Here is an 18,827-nt window from a genome sequence, read left to right as displayed (position 1 = left end):
TGTTGGGGCCTGTTGATACAAGATACTGAATGTTATGTCACTGTTACAATGTCCAAGCAATAAAACTGTCTAGGCAGATTGATAGTCTCTTAATCAAAACAGTGGAAACATTTCAACTCATTAACATTTTATCCTGAACAGTCAACAAATGGCAACACAAGCCAATAAAATCATAATTGAACTGTGTTAAGAATCTTGTGATATATATTGAATATCAAAAACTAGAATAACTAGAATATTGACATGAAGACCTCCCGAAGAAAGGCAGATTGAGGTAGTCCCATTAGTCTTCGATCACTGAATTCCAATGGTATCTCCAACAAGCACAGTGACATTAGGCTATGGGCAGTGTGCATCATTCTGAATCAGAGTCCTCTTAAAAAAAAAAAAGAATGGAGCTCATTTCAGATCTGTGATTTCTTCAAGGAAGGGAGGAATGACGGATGCATTTCCTCACGCCATCTGAGCAGGGTGGCAGGTATCCTAGTGGTTACAGCGTTGGACTAGTAACCGAAAGGTTGCAATATTGAATCCCTGAGCTGACAAGGTCGTTCAGTTAACCCACTGTTCCTAGGCCATCATTGAAAATAAGATTTTTTTCTTAACGAACTTGCCTTGTTAAATAGAAAGGCAAAAAGGCCAAGGATCAAAATAAACACCTGAGTTTATTGGGACAAGTGTCAATGACATTAATTCAGTCATTAGGTTATGGACAGTATCATTCCGTATCGGAGTCCTCTTCAGAACTGGAGCTAATACTGGAGCACTCTGACCAATTCTCCTTTTCCATCATATGTTCGGCATCCTGAAAAGGTACATAAGATCACTTAACATGGCGAATTGTCCCAAAATAAAAGGTTTAATTTTTTTTTAAAAGGTGTCTATTCTAACCTCATCAGAGTCATCTTCATCACTGGATGTGTCGATGTCGTCATCCTCCGAGTCCTAGAGAGAAACATGCAGATACTGGCTGAAATCCTCATTGGACATCAGTGAGGGATTTAACCCTTACATTGAAATTATGCCTAACCCTATAGGCCCTGGTCAAAAGTAGTGCACTTTAAAGGGAACAGGATGCCATTTGGGACACATCCTGTGTCAAAGTTAGGATTCCACCCCATAGGAGCACTTGTTGCAGTACTGTTGGTATGTATGCATTAGAAATATTAAATAAACAATACCCAATGAATGCTCCAGGAGTTTTATTGTGCAACGCTTCGACCCGAAGGTCTTCGTCAGGCTGATGTTGTACAAAGAAACAACTAGAGCATTTGTCAGTGTGCAGGTATCCAATCTTTATAACCGGTTTACTTTTTGAACCCAGCACCTGCAAGTCATTTGATGTGCATACACTGTTTGAAACTATATAGACACAGTGCATTTGGAAAGTATTCAGACCCCCGGACTTTTTCCAAATTGTGTTACTTACAGCCTTACTCTAAAATGTATTAAATAGTTTTTTCCCCCTCAAATCTACACACGATAACCCATAATGACAAAGCAAAAACAGGTTCATTTTTGTTGCAAATGTATAATAATATAAAGTATTCAGACCTTTCTCCATACTTTGTTAAAGCACCTTCGGGGATTACGGCCTCGAGTCTTCTTGGGTATGAGACGTTTCCAGCTACAATAGTCATTTACAACATTAACAATGTCTACACTGTGCTTCTGATCAATTTGATGTTATTTTAATAGACAAAAAAAAAATGCTTTTCTTTCTAAATGACCAAACTTTTGAACAGTGGTGTATGTAAATAAGGTATTATTTTTGCAAACATTTCTAAAACATTTCTAAAAAATTTCTAAAACATTTCTAAAAACCTGTTTTCGCTTTGACATTATGGGGTATTGTGTGTAGATTGATGACAAAAAAATTATTTAATACATTTTAGAATAAGGCTGTAACGTAATAAAATATAAAGTCAAGGGGTCTAAATACTTTCCGAAGGCACTGTATGTATGTGCCAGTAACCGAAAAGGTTGCTGGATTGAATCCCCTAGCTGACAAGGTAAAAACCTATTCCTCTACCTCTGAGCAAGGCAGTTAACCCAATGTTCCCCGGGCGTGGATGACGTGCATGTCGATTAAGGCAGCCCCCCCCCACACCTTTCCGATTCAGAGGGGTTGGGTTAAATGCGGAAGACACATTTCAGAATGAATTCAGTTGTACAACTCACTAGGTACCCCCCACCTTTTTGCATTTTTACTCCTAAACTTATTCAGGCTTGCCATAATAAAAGGAGTTGAATACCATGCAAGACATTTCAGCTTTTCATTTTTTATGAATTTTGAAACGTGATTCCACTTTGACATTAAGGGGTATAGGGTATAGCCAGTGACAAAAAGTACATTTAATATGTTTTAAATTTGGGCTATAACACAACTAAATGTGGAAAAAGTCAAGGCGAGTGAATACTTTCTGAAGGCACTGTATCAGAACATGTCTTTTGCTGTAGTGTTGTGGAGGTGATAACGTGTGGTGTGTTAACTTACTGATGTTCTGCCCTTCTTTGCCATCAATCTCTGCTCTGTTTTGTCGAGGATTTTCAATTTCTGAAGAACAGATACAAATCAACCCTAAAGAGAACTCACGCCAATCGAGACAGACAGCCAGAGAGAGACACAAAATCCGTGGTGCCGGGAAATCGCGGAATCCAGACAGTAAAACAGAATTCAAGAAGGGAATCAACTAAATGTATTGAAAATTAATCTTATCCAAGTTTATTGTAAGACATGTATCCGTGATCCTGCAACTTTCTGAAGAGGCAAAGAGAACTCCACGTCTTTGTGTAGACGTTAGTGATGAAGCTAATGAAAAAACTCAATTAAAATGTTAACTACAAACTAGCCTACCTGACAGAATGATACCATGATTATTTGCATCAATCAAGAGGGTATTTGTTTCGCAAACTCTACCATCACGTGTGCTACAAAAACACAGCTAAACAACAGCCTATTGCTAGGTCCGCACTGGAATTAAAGGTTCACTAACTACACCCAAAAATCTAAATTCCTCCTAGGCCTAAAAAAGTGGTAACCTGATGTGGTTTAAGAATTGTTGTGGACATCCAATTTCATTTTTTTAATTAAAAAGTGTGCTTTTGAGAGGGAAAACCAGAACAACTGGGGTAAATGGAAACCTGCAAAAACTAAATGGAGAAAAGGGAATTTGGGGAAAAATAAACAGAATAGAGAGAAAATAATTGAACGTTTTATAGGGCCTTATCTATATACACACACTTCAATTTCCTCTCAGTTTTATCTGTACTTACATTTGGGTTTTGATCCATGTACTTTGCCTGTTCCTTTATGGACAAGGTCTGAAAAATGTTAAATAGTAAGACCACCAGTTAACAGTAGAAACTTTACAGATAGACCACAACTCACAACAGTGGTCATATTTAAATCTAAAAGAAAGAGGGTTGGTCCCAAATGGCATCCTATTCCTAAGTGCACTACTTCTGACCAGAGCTCTATGGGCCCTGGTCAGAAGTAGTACACTGTATAGGGATTAGGGTGCCAAGTGGGAAACAATCAGAGTGACTGGACTTTACATTAAACCAGCTGCGCAGCTCTACTTGGTACTCCCTAGCCCTCTTCTGGGCTATTCTCTGGTAGTGCTCCTTTTCCTTCTGGGCCAGCTTCTTCCACAGTGGGCTGACCATGGCCATGCACTTCCTGGAGCTGAGGTGGCTCGACTTGGCTCTCAGCTCCGCCATCTTCTCGCTGTAAAATACTGTGTGACCCCACCTGTTCAGGGGGGGTCAGTGAAGTGGAGAAAGGTTTTCAAAAGCTAGAAGTTGGGGTCACACTCAATGCTGTCACTGGGGAATTGGAGGGAAAATGACTGAATATTTTTCAAAAGGCATATCATTTCCTCTTATTCTGATACATCTGCACAGCACAACACTATAAGAAGTAAGTATTTCAGAAGTATTTTCACAAACTCAGATAACTTACAAAGAGAACAGTTGTGCCACAACCAGCGATACTCACTCAGGTGGTTTCTTAGGCTCGCCTTGAAACGTATTTTTCGTCACTTTTTGTGCAGCCAACGTTGAGGTCTGCCTACTTTTCCTGTTCTCCTTATCTGTCACAGTCTGAATGGACAAACAAACACACACACACACACACACACACACACACACACACACACACACACACACACACACACACACACACACACACACACACACACACACACACACACACACACACACACACCATGTTTCTGACAGCATCATGACCACATTATGACTAAAGGCCACGATACAAATGGTCATTTTGGGTGCCAATATTGCTGCGCAATGTTAAGGAATCCTTAAACCAGAGCGTAGAAATTGGCAATGTGCTCAATTTCCCCATTAAAATGTTTTGGAAAACATAGCAGACGTTTGAGCTCAAGTGAAATGTTGGCCATTCACATCCCTACGTTAATACACACAGTCCATTTCAGAAAGTATTTAGAACCCTTGACTTTTTCAAAATGTTGTTACGTTACAGCATTATTCTAAAATGTATGAAAAAAGTCCCCCCCCATCAAATCTAAACACGATACCCCGTAATGACAAAACATTATCCTTTTTTTTGTGCAAATGTATAATAAAAAAAATTATAAAAACTGAAATATCACATTTACATAAGTATTCAGACCCTTTACTCAGTACTTTGCTGAAGAACCTTTGGCAGCAATTACAGCCGCAAGTCTTCTTGGGTATTACACTACAAGCCTGGCACGCCTCTATTTGGGGAGTTTCTCCCATTCTTCTCTGCAGATCCTCTCAAGCGCTGTCAGGTTGGATGGGAAGAGTCGGTGCACAGCTATCTTGTCCCGAAGTCACTCCTGTGTTGTCTTGGCTGTGTGCTTAGGGTTATTGTCCTGTTGGAAGGCTAACCTTCCCAGACTGAGGTCCTGAGCAGGTACTTTTTTCTGTTCATCTTTCCCTTGATCCTGGTCCCTGCTGCAGAAAAATATCCCCATAGCATGACGCTGCCACCACCACCATGCTTCATCATAGGGATGGTGCCAGGTTTCCTCCAGACGTAACCCTTAGGCCTGAATACCAAGTGTCCACTCTTGGTTTCATCAGACCAGAGAATCTTGTTTCTCATGGTTTGAGAGTCCTTTAGGTGCCTTTTGGTAAACTCTAAGCGGGCTGTCATGTGGCTTTTTCTGAAGAGTGGCTTCCGACTGGCCACTTTACCATAAAGGCCTGTGGCGGAGTGCTGCAGAGATGGGAGGACCTTCCGGAAGGACAACCATCTCCACAGAGGAATTCTGGAGCTCGGTCAGAGTGACCATCTGGTTCTTGGTCACCTCCCTGACCAAGGCCCTTCTCCCCCGATTGATCAGTTTGACCGGGCGGCCAGCTCTAGGAAGAGTCTTGGTGGTTCCAAACTTCTTCCATTTAAGAACAATGGAGGCCACTGTGTTCTTGGGGACTTCAATGCTGCAGAAATGTTTTGGTAACCTTCCACAGATCGGTACCTCGACACAATCCGGTCTCGGCGCTCTATGGACAATTCCTTAAGCCCCAATGCTTGGTTTTTGCTCTGACATGCACTGTCAACTGTGGGACCTTACATACAATCGTGGCCAAAAGTTTTGAGAATGACACAAAAAATATTTTTCAAAGTCTGCTGCCTCAGTTTGTATGATGGCAATTTGCATATACTCCAGAATGTTATGAAGAGTGATTAGATGAATTGCAATTATTTGCAAAGTCCCTCTTTGCCATGCAAATGAACTGAATCCCCCCCCCCAAAAAAATCCACTGCATTTCAACCCTGCCAAAAAAAGGACCAGCTGACATCATGTCAGTGATTCTCTCATTAACACAGGTGTGAGTGTTGACGAGGACAAGGCTGGAGATCATTCTGTCATGCTGATTGAGTTCAAATTACAGACTGGAAGCTTCAAAAGGAGGGTGGTGCTTGGACTCATTGTTCTTCCTCTGTCAAATATGGTTACCGGCAAGGAAACACGTGCTGTCATCATTGCTTTGCACAACAAGGGCTTCACAGGCAAGGATATTGCTGCCAGTAAGATTGCACGTTAATCAACCATTTATCGGATCATCAAGAACTTCAAGGAGAGCGGTTCAATTGTTGTGAAGGCTTCAGGGAGCCCAAGAAAGTCCAGCAAGCGCCAGGACCGTCTCCTAAAGTTGATTCAGCTGCGGGATCAGGGCACCACCAGTACAGACCTTGCTCAGGAATGTCAGGTGTGAGTGCATCTGCACGCACAGTGAGGTGAAGACTTTTGGAGGATGGCCTGGTGTCAAGAAGGGCAGCAAAGAAGCCACTTCTCTCCAGGAAAAACATCAGGGACAGAGTGATATTCTGCAAAGGGTAAAGGGATTGCTTGAGGACTGGGGTAAAGTCATTTTCTCTGATGAATCCCCTTTCCGATTGTTTGGGGCATCCGGAAAAAGGCTTGTTCGGAGAAGACAAGGTGAGTGCCATCATCAGTCCTGTGTCATGCCAACAGTAAAGCATCCTGAGACCATTCATGTGTGGGGTTGCTTCTCAGCCAAAGGAGTGGGTTCACTCACAATTTTGCATAAGAACACAGCCATGAATAAAGAATTGTACCAACACATCCTCCAAAAGTAACTTCTCCCAACCATCCAGGAACAGTTTGGTGAATAACAATGCCTTTTCCAGCATGATGGAGCACCTTGCCATAAGGAAAAAGTGATAACTAAGTGCCCCGGGGAACAAAACATAGATATTTTGGGTCCATGGCCAGGAAACTCCCCAGACCTTAATCCCATTGAGAACTTGTGGTCAATCCTCAAGAGGCGGGTGGACAAACAAAACCCCACAAATTCTGACAAACTCCAAGCATTGATTATGCAAGAAGGGGCTGCCATCAGTCAGGATGTGGCCCATAAGTTAATTGACAGCATGCCAGGGTAGATTCAGAGGTCTTGAAAAATAAGTATTAAAACTGCAAATATTGACACTTTGCATCAACTTCATGTAATTGTCAATTGTAATTAAACTTCAGTATTCCATAGTAACATCTGACAAAAATATCTAAAGACACTGAAGCAGCAAACTTAGTGGAAATTAATATGTGTCATTCTCAAAACATTTTGCCACAACTGTACATGATTCCATGTGTTATTTTCATAGTTAATGTCGTCACTGTTATTCTACAATGTATTAAATAGTAAAAAGAAGAGAAAACCCTTGAAAGAGTAGGTGCTCTAAAACTTTTGACCGGTAGTGTATATATATTATTCCATGTCCATATGGCTCATTATTGTGCCAGTATCTCATACCCCACTCTGTTACCAGCAACATTTCTCAGAAATATTGCCTCAAAATTGCTAGTGTATCAGTTTAAGTGTTCACCTAACATGCTAATCAGTCATTACAAACGTAGACAGTTTTTGAAATTAAGAGAAAACTTACACGCAAAAATTGGTTCATGTTGACCTCGTATTCTTTCTTTAACTGAAAAATGAACACAGAAAGTGTAATTGGAGGGCAGACATTTCATGTCTGTCTTCACAGTAAGAGATTAAAAGAGCAGCTTCTCAACAGACTTGCCCCCAAACATGAAAATACGAAATACCAAAAAGGGTTGAACGGAGCATGCATTTTCTCCAATTAACCTTGTCACAGCGTCTCTGGTAGTCTTCCTTTTCACTCTTTGTCATTTCTTTCCAGCGCTGGGAGCAAATCACCAAATACTGGGTGTTAGGGAGTCCCTCTCCCTGTATGGTGGCTTTCTGTTCCCTACAGAAAAGGTTGTAACCCTTCCTAAACCACAAACACATGGTTAACTCAACCTTAAAAAAGGCAGGTATGACCACAAACTCCATCACTGTAAATATGACATGGCCATTTACAGTGCATTCAGAAAGTATTCAGACCCCTTGACCTTGTCCTGATTTTGTTACATTACAGCCTTATTCTAAAATGTATTAACCCCCCCACACACACACAATCTAGAAACAATACCCCAAACTGTTTGACATTTTGGCAACTTTATAAAAATGTTTAAAAAATCTGAAATATCACATATACATACACTACCGTTCAAAAGTTTGGGGTCATTTAGAAATTTCCTTGATTTTGATAGAAAAGCTATTTTTTTTGGTCCATTAGAATAACATCAAATTGATCAGAAATACATTGTAGACATTGTTAATGTTGTAAATGACTTGTAGCTGGAAACGGCTGATTTTGAATGGAATATCTACATAGGCGTACAGGCATCCATTATTAGCCACCATCACTTCTGTGTTCCAATGGCACGTTGTGTTAGCTAATCCAAGTTTCTGATTTTAAAAGGATAATTGATAATTAGAAAACCCTTTTTTGCAATTATGTAAGCACAGCTGAAAACTGTTGGTCTAATTAAATAAGCAATAAAACTGGGCTTCTTTAGACTAGTTGAGTATCTGAAGCACTACAGGCTCAAAATGGCCAGAAACAAAGAACATTCTTCTGAAACTCGCCAGCATGATGCTGCCACCACCATGCTTCACCGTAGGGATGGTGCCAGGTATCCTCCAGATGTGACACTTGGCATTCAGGCCAAAGAGTTCAATCTTGGTTTCATCAGACCAAAGAATCTTGTTTCTCATGGTCGGAGTCCTTAAGGTGTTGTTTGGCAAATTCCAAGCAGGCTGTCATGTGTCTTCCGTCTGGCCACTCTGCCATAAAGGCCTGAGAGCGGAGTGCTGCAGAGACGGTTGTCCTTCTGAAAGGTTCTTCCATCTCCATAGATGTACTCTAGAGCTCTCTAAGAGTGACCATCGGGTTCTTGGTCACCTCCCTGACCAAGGCCCTTCTCTCCCGATTTCTCAGTTCTCCCCCAATTATTCAGCCAGCTCAAGGAAGAGTCTTGGTGGTTCCAAACGTCATCCATTTAAGAATGATGGAGGCCACTGTGTTCTTGGGGACCGTCAATGCTGCAAAAATTTTATGGTTACCGTAACAAGATCCGAGCGTCGAAACAATCCTGTCTCGGAGCTCTATGGACAATTCCTTCGACCTCCATGGCTTGGTTTTTGCTCTGACATACACTGTCAATTGTGGGACCTTATATAGACAGGCATGTGCCTTCCCAAATCATGTCTAATCAATTGAATTTACCACAGGTGGACTCCAATCTAGTTGTAGAAACATCTCAAGGAGGATCAATGGAAAACGCACCTGAGCTTAATGTAGAGTCTAATATCAAAATGGTCTAAATACTTATGTAAATAAAGGTATTTGTTTATTATTTATAAATTTGCCCGTTTTCACTTTGTCATTATGGGGTATTGTGTAGATTGATAAGGGGGGAAAATGAAGATATGTTATAAGAAGGCAGTAACGTAACAAAATGTGGAAAAAGTCAAGGGGTCTGAATACTTTCTGAATGCACTGCATATTGAAAACGTATCTATATTTGGAAAATGAATTGGCACTCATGCAAAAACTCTAAAAGGCATGAGTGGACTCAATGTTGGAGAGCTGCTGACTTACGGAACAGTATACTTGTGTGAAAAAAAAAAAAAATACAATTATTATGAGCATATTTACAGTATGGGTTAACACCAATATTCTAGCCTGAAGAAGGCACTATGTGCTGAAACGTTGTTCACACACTAAATTATTGGGAGCATAGAGAATGTGCGACTATCTTTCTGTTTACTCATGCAACAGTTACTACTTTGGCAAAGGTAGCCCTTTATGGTAAAGGTAGCCCTTTATGGTAAAGGTAGCCCTTTATGGTAAAGGTAGCCCTTTATGGTAAAGGTAGCCCTTTATGGTAAAGGTAGCCCTTTATGGTAAAGGTAGCCCTTTATGGTAAAGGTAGCCCTTTATGGTAAAGGTAGCCCTTTATGGTAAAGGTAGCCCTTTATGGTAAAGGTAGCCCTTTATGGTAAAGGTAGCCCTTTATGGTAAAGGTAGGCCCAGTGACTTACGATGGGGGTTTGTCAGGTTTGCCGTCTGCCAAGTCCTTCAACAGTCTCTCACTCTTGCGTAGAAGTGGCTTATGCTTGGCCTTCCGACTCCCGTTATTCTCTGGGTGCTCCTTCATCTCCTCCTGCAACATGAGTTGTTCATGGCTGAGTGATTCATGTGATGCAAAATCAACAACCCAAACCATAAATGTGTCCTGGAACTGTGCATTGTGGAACATTGTGATAGTGAACATATTGTTAGCTTCTAATTCTCAGAGTAAAAACCTCAGACACTATGAAAGCTTAACCAAGTTTACTCTTCCCAGAGGATCAATACAGCTGCATGAGACAAAACATGGTTTCCACCAACACAAGTATATATACTCCAATTTAAATGCACTCCTCCTCCTCTCCAATCCTTACATATTTTATGGTTCGACAGGAAGACAAAGTGGCGGGGTAATAAACAGCTCCTCCTCCCTTATGACCTGACCTCAACCCCCTTGATGCCTAATCCATAGCTCTCCACCCGTATCACCTATAGCACTCCCGTGACTGCCTCACCTCTACCCAGCACATTCCAAAGCCATCTGGGCTCCTACAGATAACCATTAACTACTGATGTAAAAACCAGTCTCCATCACTCCTCACATACTATAGTATTACTCCTGATGAATCGTGTCTCTGGTATAACAATGTTCCAAGTTTGACCCAGAGTCTAACAATATACTGAACAAAAATATAAACACAACATGTAAAGTGTTGGTCCCATGTATCATGAGAATTAAAAAGACCCCAGAAATGTTCTGTATGTACAAAAAGCTTATTTTTTTCTCAAATTGTGCACAAATTTGTTTACATCCCAGTTAGAGAGCATTTCTCCTATGCCAAGTAAATCCACATCAGGAAGCGGATTAAATAGCATGATCATTACACGGGTGCACCTTGTGCTGGGAACAATGAAAGGCCACTTGTGCAGTTGTCACACAACGCCACAGATGTCTCAAGTTGAGGGAGCATGCCGATTGCAGGAATTTCCACGAGAGCTGTTGCCAGAGAATTGAATGTTAATTTCTTTACTATAAGGCACCACCAATTTTGTTTTAGAGATTTTGGCAATATGTCCAACCAGCCACAGAACCGCAGATCACATGTAACCAGGCCAGCCCAGGATCTCCACTTCTGGCTTCTTCACCTGCGGGATCGTGTATGATCAGCCACCCAGACAGCTAATGAAACTGAGGAGTATTTCTGTCTGTAATGTAATAAAGTCCTTTTGTGGGGAGAAACTCATTCTTATTGGGTAGGCCTGGCTCCCAAATTGGTGGGCCTATGCCCTCCCAGGCCCACCTATAGCTGCGCCCCTGCCCAGTTGTGAAATCTATAGATTAGGGCCTAATTAATTGATTTCAATAGACCGATTTCCTTATATGAAATGTAACTCAGTAAAATATTGTATTCTAGGCCATAAACACAATCAGCAAAACACCCACCTCCTCATACTGTGTCTGCTGCTCCAGAGAGCGATTGATCCACTTGAGTTTCTCCTCGTCAGGTAGCTTGGACCAGCGAATCTTCTGCACAATACTCTGCCTGATACAGTCTCTTTTGGCCTGTGGAGAGAGACATGATGCTATTTCACCTGCAGTTCATGTGTTTCTTATGCAATGTTTCATCAGCAAGACTAACCTACATAAATAACAGTTCAATTAAATTGTGTATTGGAACAGTCAGTGGGAGGTCAGGATAATCAGTCATTCCTCTATATAAAGAAGATGCCAAAACATATTATAAGTTGTTTAGTAGAAACAGATTGCTGAACTCTGAAGACACGTCGGCCTTTGCTGATTAACATCTCCCACTCCTCCACTAGTTAGCCTTGTAAAATATTTCAAAAAACAAGCCTTGAACAGATTACATTAGATTGATTGACAGCTATGACACTCACACCTGGGTTGGCTAGAAGGAATTCCCTCCTCTCGTGGCGGTACCAGAGCCCGTGGGGTGTGAGGGGCCCTTTTATGTTCTTTAAACAGTCTCTCTGTACCTTCTTCCCCCCAGAGTACTCTTTCCTGGAGGAGCATTGGTTCAGTTGAGACTTTAGAAAAGTCAAAACAACAAACAAACATGCATCTATGACATCAAGAGAGCAACAGACAGCTCAATACATTTTTACCTCAACTTCCTCATGCGTTTCTCATACATTTCCTTCTCTTTCTGGAACTTCACAATATATTTTGCCTATAAACCAGAAATAAGAAGTAATCAACCAGTCAGTCAAGTGTATAGGCCACAAAGGTTTCTTAGTCTACCTCAAACCAAAGAATTCAAGGATAAATAAATTGTGCTATAGCAACTTGAAAATGGGAGATCATTGCCATTATGACTATAAAAAGCAGTTCACACACTGACACACCTTCTTGTGCTCTGGGAGCTCATTATACTTCTCATTCATTAACTTAAAGAGTTCAGGAGGTGTCAATTCAGGCTGCTGCTTCTTAAACTTTTTAAAGTTCTCTTTGGCGAAGATGCCGTTTGACGGGGTAGGTCTCCTTGGGAAGTCAGGGTGTATCTGCAAAAGAACAGAGAAGATTTCTCAAATATGTTAAACATCCTCTTGAAGTCCTACTCCAGTCCCCTTTTCAGCTAATTTACCACCCAATTCACTTTACAAAAGGCACATCTCTGACATGGCACAAGTGTAGGGAGTGGGCCTTTCCTCTTTATTGCTCTTCAAGCATGGGGGAGGTCGATGAAAACCAGATGGCACCATCAGACCAACTCCTTGAATGGCCTACTCCATGAAATTTGCGCTTGTATCTAAAAGAAACTATAACTAACTAACTATTTTTTCACCCTTGTACATTACTGTATTTATACATAAGATATTGTTTTTCCAACAGGAACAGTTCAAATCCTAGTGATGGACAATAACTTTTAAAAAATACCAGTTTGCCACTTGACTATAGAAAAGAAAAAGAGAGCCGCACACTCTAGGAGCTCAGATGCAATAATTGAATAACCTAATAACCAACATTTCGACAGACAAGCTGTCTTCATCAGGGTATAATGACAAACACTGCGGGTCACTAGTTTATACAGTGTCTAATCATGGCCGGGTGTGGCCTGGTATCATTGGTTAATTCTCAGATATAAGAACATACAAAAACATGAATGGATAGCATACATAGATACATAGGCCTACAAACATTTACAATGAATAGCAAAATCACAATAATGGCTTCAGATCAAAGTCTACGTTGAGACCGAAGGGAGCAAGAGTCTTTAAATTAAAAGATCCAGGCAGCCTCTCGTTATACCAATAAATTGTCGAGGTCACCCCCTCTCCTAGGGAGGGTGATATGTTCAATGCCTACAGCAGGTGGAATTTTCTAAGTCTACTCCAGGGTCTCCAACAGGTCGATCACGAGCGACCAGTAGCTCACAGCCCACCTATGAGTAGCTCGCCAAACAGTTCTGTTCAGCAATTTTTCACGTTCCACTGCAAACTGTCATAAATAAACCTCACAAGTACAGACATGTCAAGCTCCCAGCTACTATTTAATCAACCGAACATTGACACGGTAAAAATCTGTCGCTCTGCCCCTGAACAAGGCACATAAACCCACTGTTCCTAGGCTGTCATTGAAAATAAGATTTTGTTCATAACCGACTAGCCTAGTTAAATAAAGGCTTAAAAAAAGTCCCAGCCCTGGTTAGCCACTAAAGGCTTAAAAAGTCAAACACAACATCTGCCAATTAATTTCTAGCACTATTGCCAGTCTGTGTATTGCGCGCGTTTGTCTATCACTCTCAGTGTTGCCAGTTGATGTGATAACCGTCATCGGTTGACAGAAATACTTTCCCCAAAACCGTCTAAATTAAATGTTAACTGCAAAGTATGCTTACCTGGCAGAAGTATATCATTTCTCTGTTACTTGCAAATTTTGCATTGAAATGAGCAGCAGCACAGGACCATTGCTAGTCCAGCACATTATATGCACATTCCTCACTCACTAGATGCACAATTAAAGAAAATCAAAATTTGGTTGTTTTCTTCTAGACCCCCCTTAATTGTTTATTAACCATTATTTTACCAGGTACAGTACCAGTAAAACGTTTGGACACACCTACTCATTCAAGGTTTTTTTTTATTTATTGTTTTACTAATTTTCTACATTGTAGAAAAATAGTGAAGACATCAAAACTATGTAATAACACATATGGAATCATGTAGTAACCAAAAAAAAAAAAGTGTTGGTGACAGCTTTGCACATGCTTCTCTCAACCAGAATCATTAGGTAGTCACCTGGAATGCATTTTGATTAACAGGTGTGCCTTGTTAAATGTTAATTTGTGGAATTTCTTTCCTTCTTAATGCGTTTGAGCCATTCAGTTGTGTTGTGACAAGGTATACAGAAGCTAGCCCTAAAAGACCAAGCCCATATTACAGCAAGAACACCTCAAATAAGCAAAGAAAAACGACAGTCCATTACTTCAAGGCATGAAGGTCCGTCAATGTGGAGCATTCCAAAAACTTTTAAATGTTCTTCAAGTGCAGTTGCAAAAAACATCAACTTCTATGATGAAACTCTCATGAGGACCGCCACAGGAAAGGAAGACCCAGAGTTACCTCCGCTGCAGAGGTTCATTAGAGAGTTACCAGCCTTAGAAAATGCAGCCCAAATAAATGCTTCAGAGTTCAACAGTCATCTCAACATCAACTGTTCAGAGGAGACTGTGTGAGTCAGGCCTTCATGGTCGAATTGCTACAAGGATACCACTACTAAAGGACACCAATAAGAAGGCACACTTAACCAGCATGGCTACCACAGCATTCTGCAGCGATGCACCATCCCATCTGGTTTGGACTTAGTGGGACTATCATTTGTTTTCAACAGGACAATGACCCAACACCCCTCCAGGCTGTGTAAGGGCTATTTGACAAAGGGGAGGAATGGAGTGCTGCATCAGATTACCTGGTCTCCACAATCACCCGACCTCAACCCAATTGAGATGGTTTGGGATGATTTGAAGGAAAATCAGCCAAAAGTGCTCAGCATATGTGGTTACTCCTTCAAGACTGTTTGAAAAGCATTCCAGGTGAAGCTGGTTGAGAGAATGCCAAGCTTGTCCAAAGCTGTCATCAAGGCAAAGAGTGGCTACTTTGAAGAATCTAAAATATAAATACATTTTTATTCGTTTAACACTTTTTTGCTTACTACATGATACCATATGAGTTATTTCAAAGTTTTGATGTCTTCACGTATTGTACAATGCAGAAAATAGTAAAAATAAAGAAAATCCATTGAATGAGTAGGTGTGTCCAAACTTTACTGGTACTGTAATATTACCAGAAAACATAGTGCACTACTTTCTCTTGGAACACTAAGGACGGGGAAGAGTTGCAGGGGGGGAAGAGAACAATGTCCCTATTTGAAAGCTAAAGAATAATTAGTAGCTTGCTATGTTTAATTTTTTAAGTAGCTCTCATGTTAGGAAAGGTTGGAGATCCCTGTTCTACTCTATTACTTTAAGCGGCATTCTATAGGTTGAAAAGGGACATTTACAGGAGTTAGACAGAGTTCTCACTTACCTTCCAGTTCTGGCACTGGAAAGGGTTTTCAAAGGCAACCTCAGCTTCAGTGACCAGCTCTGCTAGAGAACGAACCTTGCGCATCTTAGAGAGAAACACAGAGATAGTATGTTTTGATAGTATCCCGTGTGGCTCAGTTGGTAGAGCATGGTGCTTGCAACATCGGGATTGTGGGTTCGATTTCCACGAGGGACCAGTGCGAAAATGTCCGCTCTGGATAGGTGTCTGCTAAATGACTAAAATGTAAATGATAGACATGACTTTGTGCATCTCTGTACTAAGTTCATGTGAACCAATGTATGAATATTTTGACTGGCATTTCATATCCCATGAGAACCAAGAACAAAGAGTAGTCTAACTAATTTACTTAACGTATAGCAAGGTAGCCAACTCTTATGAAACGCTGTCTGTCTCAGGAGAAATTGCCTATCCTGGTCCCAGATATGTTAGTGCTGTATAGCCAACTCAGCTATAGAGTGCAAACTGATCTGGGACCAGGCTAGGGTTTCTAGGCCAGAAGTCACCCACCTTTTTTGATAGTTCCTTCCACTTCTGATGACACATCTGTGGAGAGTAGGGACCAAAAGCCACCTTGTCCCACTCCAGTGTCCTCTCCCCTTTAGTGTAAATACTCATGTCACCTTTGGGAATGTTTTCTTTGATACCATGCAGGAGCGTTATCAGGTCCTCCCTACCCCAGGCTGTAACCAAAGGACAGACATAGACAGATGACCAACCAGTCAGTCAGACAGCAAACCAGTCAGACAGATGTCTAAGAAATCAAACATACGACCAACCAGAGAGACATATGTATCGACAACAGTGATAGATAGCCATATAGACAGACAGACAGACTGACAACCACAACTAGACAATGACCAGTCAGACAGAACCAACTAGTCAGACAAACAGTCCACAGAAGAGACAGACAAGGGGCAATGACAGGGTGACAGGCAAAACCTTACTGCATTTCTAGCTAATTTACAGTGAACAAAGATAAACATGCCCAATTGAGCTACATACAAAATGGTTGCTTGAACTCTTATCCGAAATGCACAGCTCAATGATCCCAGCCACCTGGTCAAGTCACTTCGCACCCCGGGGACAGTTAGTCAAGTCTTGAAAAAAAACTTCATACATTAATTACCTTGTTCTTTATCCCTTGTCTCCATTTCTTCTTCCTCTGTAAAGTCCATCACAAACTAGTGGCGATGTTTGCACGACTAATAGCCCTTTGAATGCTGAAAAACAACTAGCGGCTATGTGAGTAACGTTTGCTAGCTCAGTTGCGAAAGAACCACATGGCTATTTTACAATTCATTCGTGTGGTGATTGTAAGCACGTGAGACGTCCCCCTTTCATGGTCCTGGAGCAAGCAATAATGTTTAGCTAAATTAAATACTCAAATGCGAATTATATACATGGCTAGCTAAAGTTGAGCATTTTCATTGGGATAGGCTATACGGAAACGCCTGGTGCCGGAATTGATGACGTAGGTTGCGCAGTTGAAACTGGGAGACGATTGTAATTCCGTTCACAGTCGAGTTGTCCTGATGAGCCCTCCCCAGCTAGGTCTATTATGCTAACAGCAGCAGCAAGGCGCTAGTTAAGGCTTATAAAAGTGGGAACAATTGAGAAATAACCATCTGGAATATGGATGTCACCTTGACATGCCAATGTAGCCAGCTGGCTAAAGTGACGACTAACCGGTGAATCCAGTGCGATGGTGTTGTATCTCTGAAAACAGGTTGCATACGGAGTTGCCGTCTTGTCAGATAGTTATTTAACAAACAAAAAAATGTGGCATAGTAATAAGTAAGCGAGAAGTAGCTAGATAGTGTTGCTAATCTGGCCAAAATGACAGCTAATTATGACATGTATTGTTTTTGTAGTCCGATAAAAACGGAATGACTCAGAAGTTCACAGTCTGAACACTCCCAAGTCCCAATTTCGGCAGACAAGTTTAAAATTATTGCAGAAGTTTCTAGCCACAGGTTAGCTGGAGAGGGCTCATTATGACAACTGACGAAACTCAGCTGAGAACCGAATCCGTTCGTCCCAATGATTTATATCATTAAAATCTAAATTATTTATAAAGCCCCTCTTACACCAGCTGATGTCACAAAGTGCTGTACAGAAACGCAGCCTAAAACCCCAAACAGCAAGCAATGCAGGTGTAGAAGCACTAGATGTATATCTAAAAATAGGCTATATTGTAAAAATGTATCAATACAAAAATGTGCTGTTTTCTTAATTTAAAGGTTAGGGTTATGCATAAGGTTAGCAGAGTGGTTAAAGTTAGGTTTGAAATAAGATTTTAAAGAAGATAGAGCTCCCGAGTGTCGGAGCGGTCTATCACAACCGGGCGTTATCGGGGGTCCCATAGGGCAGCACACAATTTGCCCAGCGTCTTCTGGGTTGGGGGAGGGTTTAGCCGGGGTAGGCCGTTATTGTACAATTAAAAAATATCAATTTTTGAAATAGTTGGGGTTTATGACTTTGTGGCTTTCGTAACTAGTGACGACCATTTGAAGTCACAGGTTGGCCATATTGGCACTCTCCAGTAGAAGCAGTTCTTCATAGAAATTAATTGAATTCTACAGTATTTCAATTAAAATATTTCAAGGACAAAATTTCATGTTTAAGTATTTTGTTGTAAAAGTATGCATTTAGGTGTCTGTAATAGAATAAATGTGACAAAAACACATTTATTGTGAAGGTCGATTGTCAAGATGGGAGGCACGGAGGCTTCAACACAGCGCCCTCTATTAGTCATCTAGTGTATATATAAATAAAGAAATAAAGAAATAGTCTGCCCCTGCACGCTGGTCAGGCGCATAGTCACACTCTCTCCTCCGATTGGTCGTTTCCCAACTTCAGTGCGTTCCACAGTTCCGGCTTTCCGACATGATCACTGATGTCATTATTCTAATTAGTTAATTTTTTCGTGTTTCCAGTTGTCTGAAACACCATAATAAAAACGGTTCGTCCCCAGAATCCACACTCAACTCTCGGTGCGTGACATCCGTCATCAATTTCAGGTACCAGGCGTGTCCATAAAACCTGGAATACAGTTTTTGTCAAATGTAGATTTTTTTCAGCATTTTAGTTCCTTTCCCTAACCTGCTATGTTAATTATCCTAATCTGCTGCGAACATGTTTCTAACGTGCTACAAAAAGTCAGTTCTGACTAAAGCAGGGATGGGTGAAACTTTTTTTTTTTGCACTGAAACATGCAAACAAATCCTGCTAGGGGGAAATGCAGGTTTGAACTAATTAAACAACAAAGAATATGATTTACATGATCAGTCTCTGT

At 41.0% G+C, this 18,827-nt stretch overlaps 1 protein-coding gene across 1 annotated transcript; it reads right to left on the bottom strand.

Moving 5' to 3' along the window:
• Positions 1-646: 646 nt before the first annotated feature.
• On the bottom strand, positions 647-17,535 carry LOC118364433 (nucleolar transcription factor 1-like). Its single transcript, XM_035745969.2, has 16 exons — positions 16,659-17,535; positions 16,040-16,212; positions 15,512-15,595; positions 12,332-12,487; positions 12,092-12,156; positions 11,864-11,987; positions 11,409-11,528; positions 9,937-10,058; positions 7,630-7,777; positions 7,427-7,468; positions 4,001-4,104; positions 3,559-3,754; positions 3,277-3,324; positions 2,498-2,557; positions 892-945; positions 647-805 (listed from the first exon to the last, which is right to left on the bottom strand). The coding sequence occupies exons 1-16, from the start codon at positions 16,705-16,707 to the stop codon at positions 719-721; spliced, it is 1,632 nt and encodes a 543-aa protein (XP_035601862.1). The 5' UTR covers positions 16,708-17,535; the 3' UTR covers positions 647-718.
• Positions 17,536-18,827: the final 1,292 nt, after the last annotated feature.

The sequence above is a fragment of the Oncorhynchus keta genome, chromosome 3 (assembly GCF_023373465.1).
Source record: "Oncorhynchus keta strain PuntledgeMale-10-30-2019 chromosome 3, Oket_V2, whole genome shotgun sequence".
In the NCBI taxonomy this organism is placed as follows: domain Eukaryota; kingdom Metazoa; phylum Chordata; class Actinopteri; order Salmoniformes; family Salmonidae; genus Oncorhynchus; species Oncorhynchus keta.
This window is presented reverse-complemented; position numbering and strand designations above follow the sequence as displayed.

Excerpts from the sequence above, each read along its gene's own strand:
- LOC118364433 (XM_035745969.2), bottom strand. The coding sequence starts at position 16,707 with ATGGACTTTACAGAGGAAGAAGAAATGGAGACAAGGGATAAAGAACAA. Across the intron at positions 16,213-16,658 it reads GACAAGGGATAAAGAACAAG|CCTGGGGTAGGGAGGACCTG; the intron begins GTAATTAATGTA and ends CTTTGGTTACAG. Across the intron at positions 946-2,497 it reads CAAAGAAGGGCAGAACATCA|GACTCGGAGGATGACGACAT; the intron begins GTAAGTTAACAC and ends GTTTCTCTCTAG.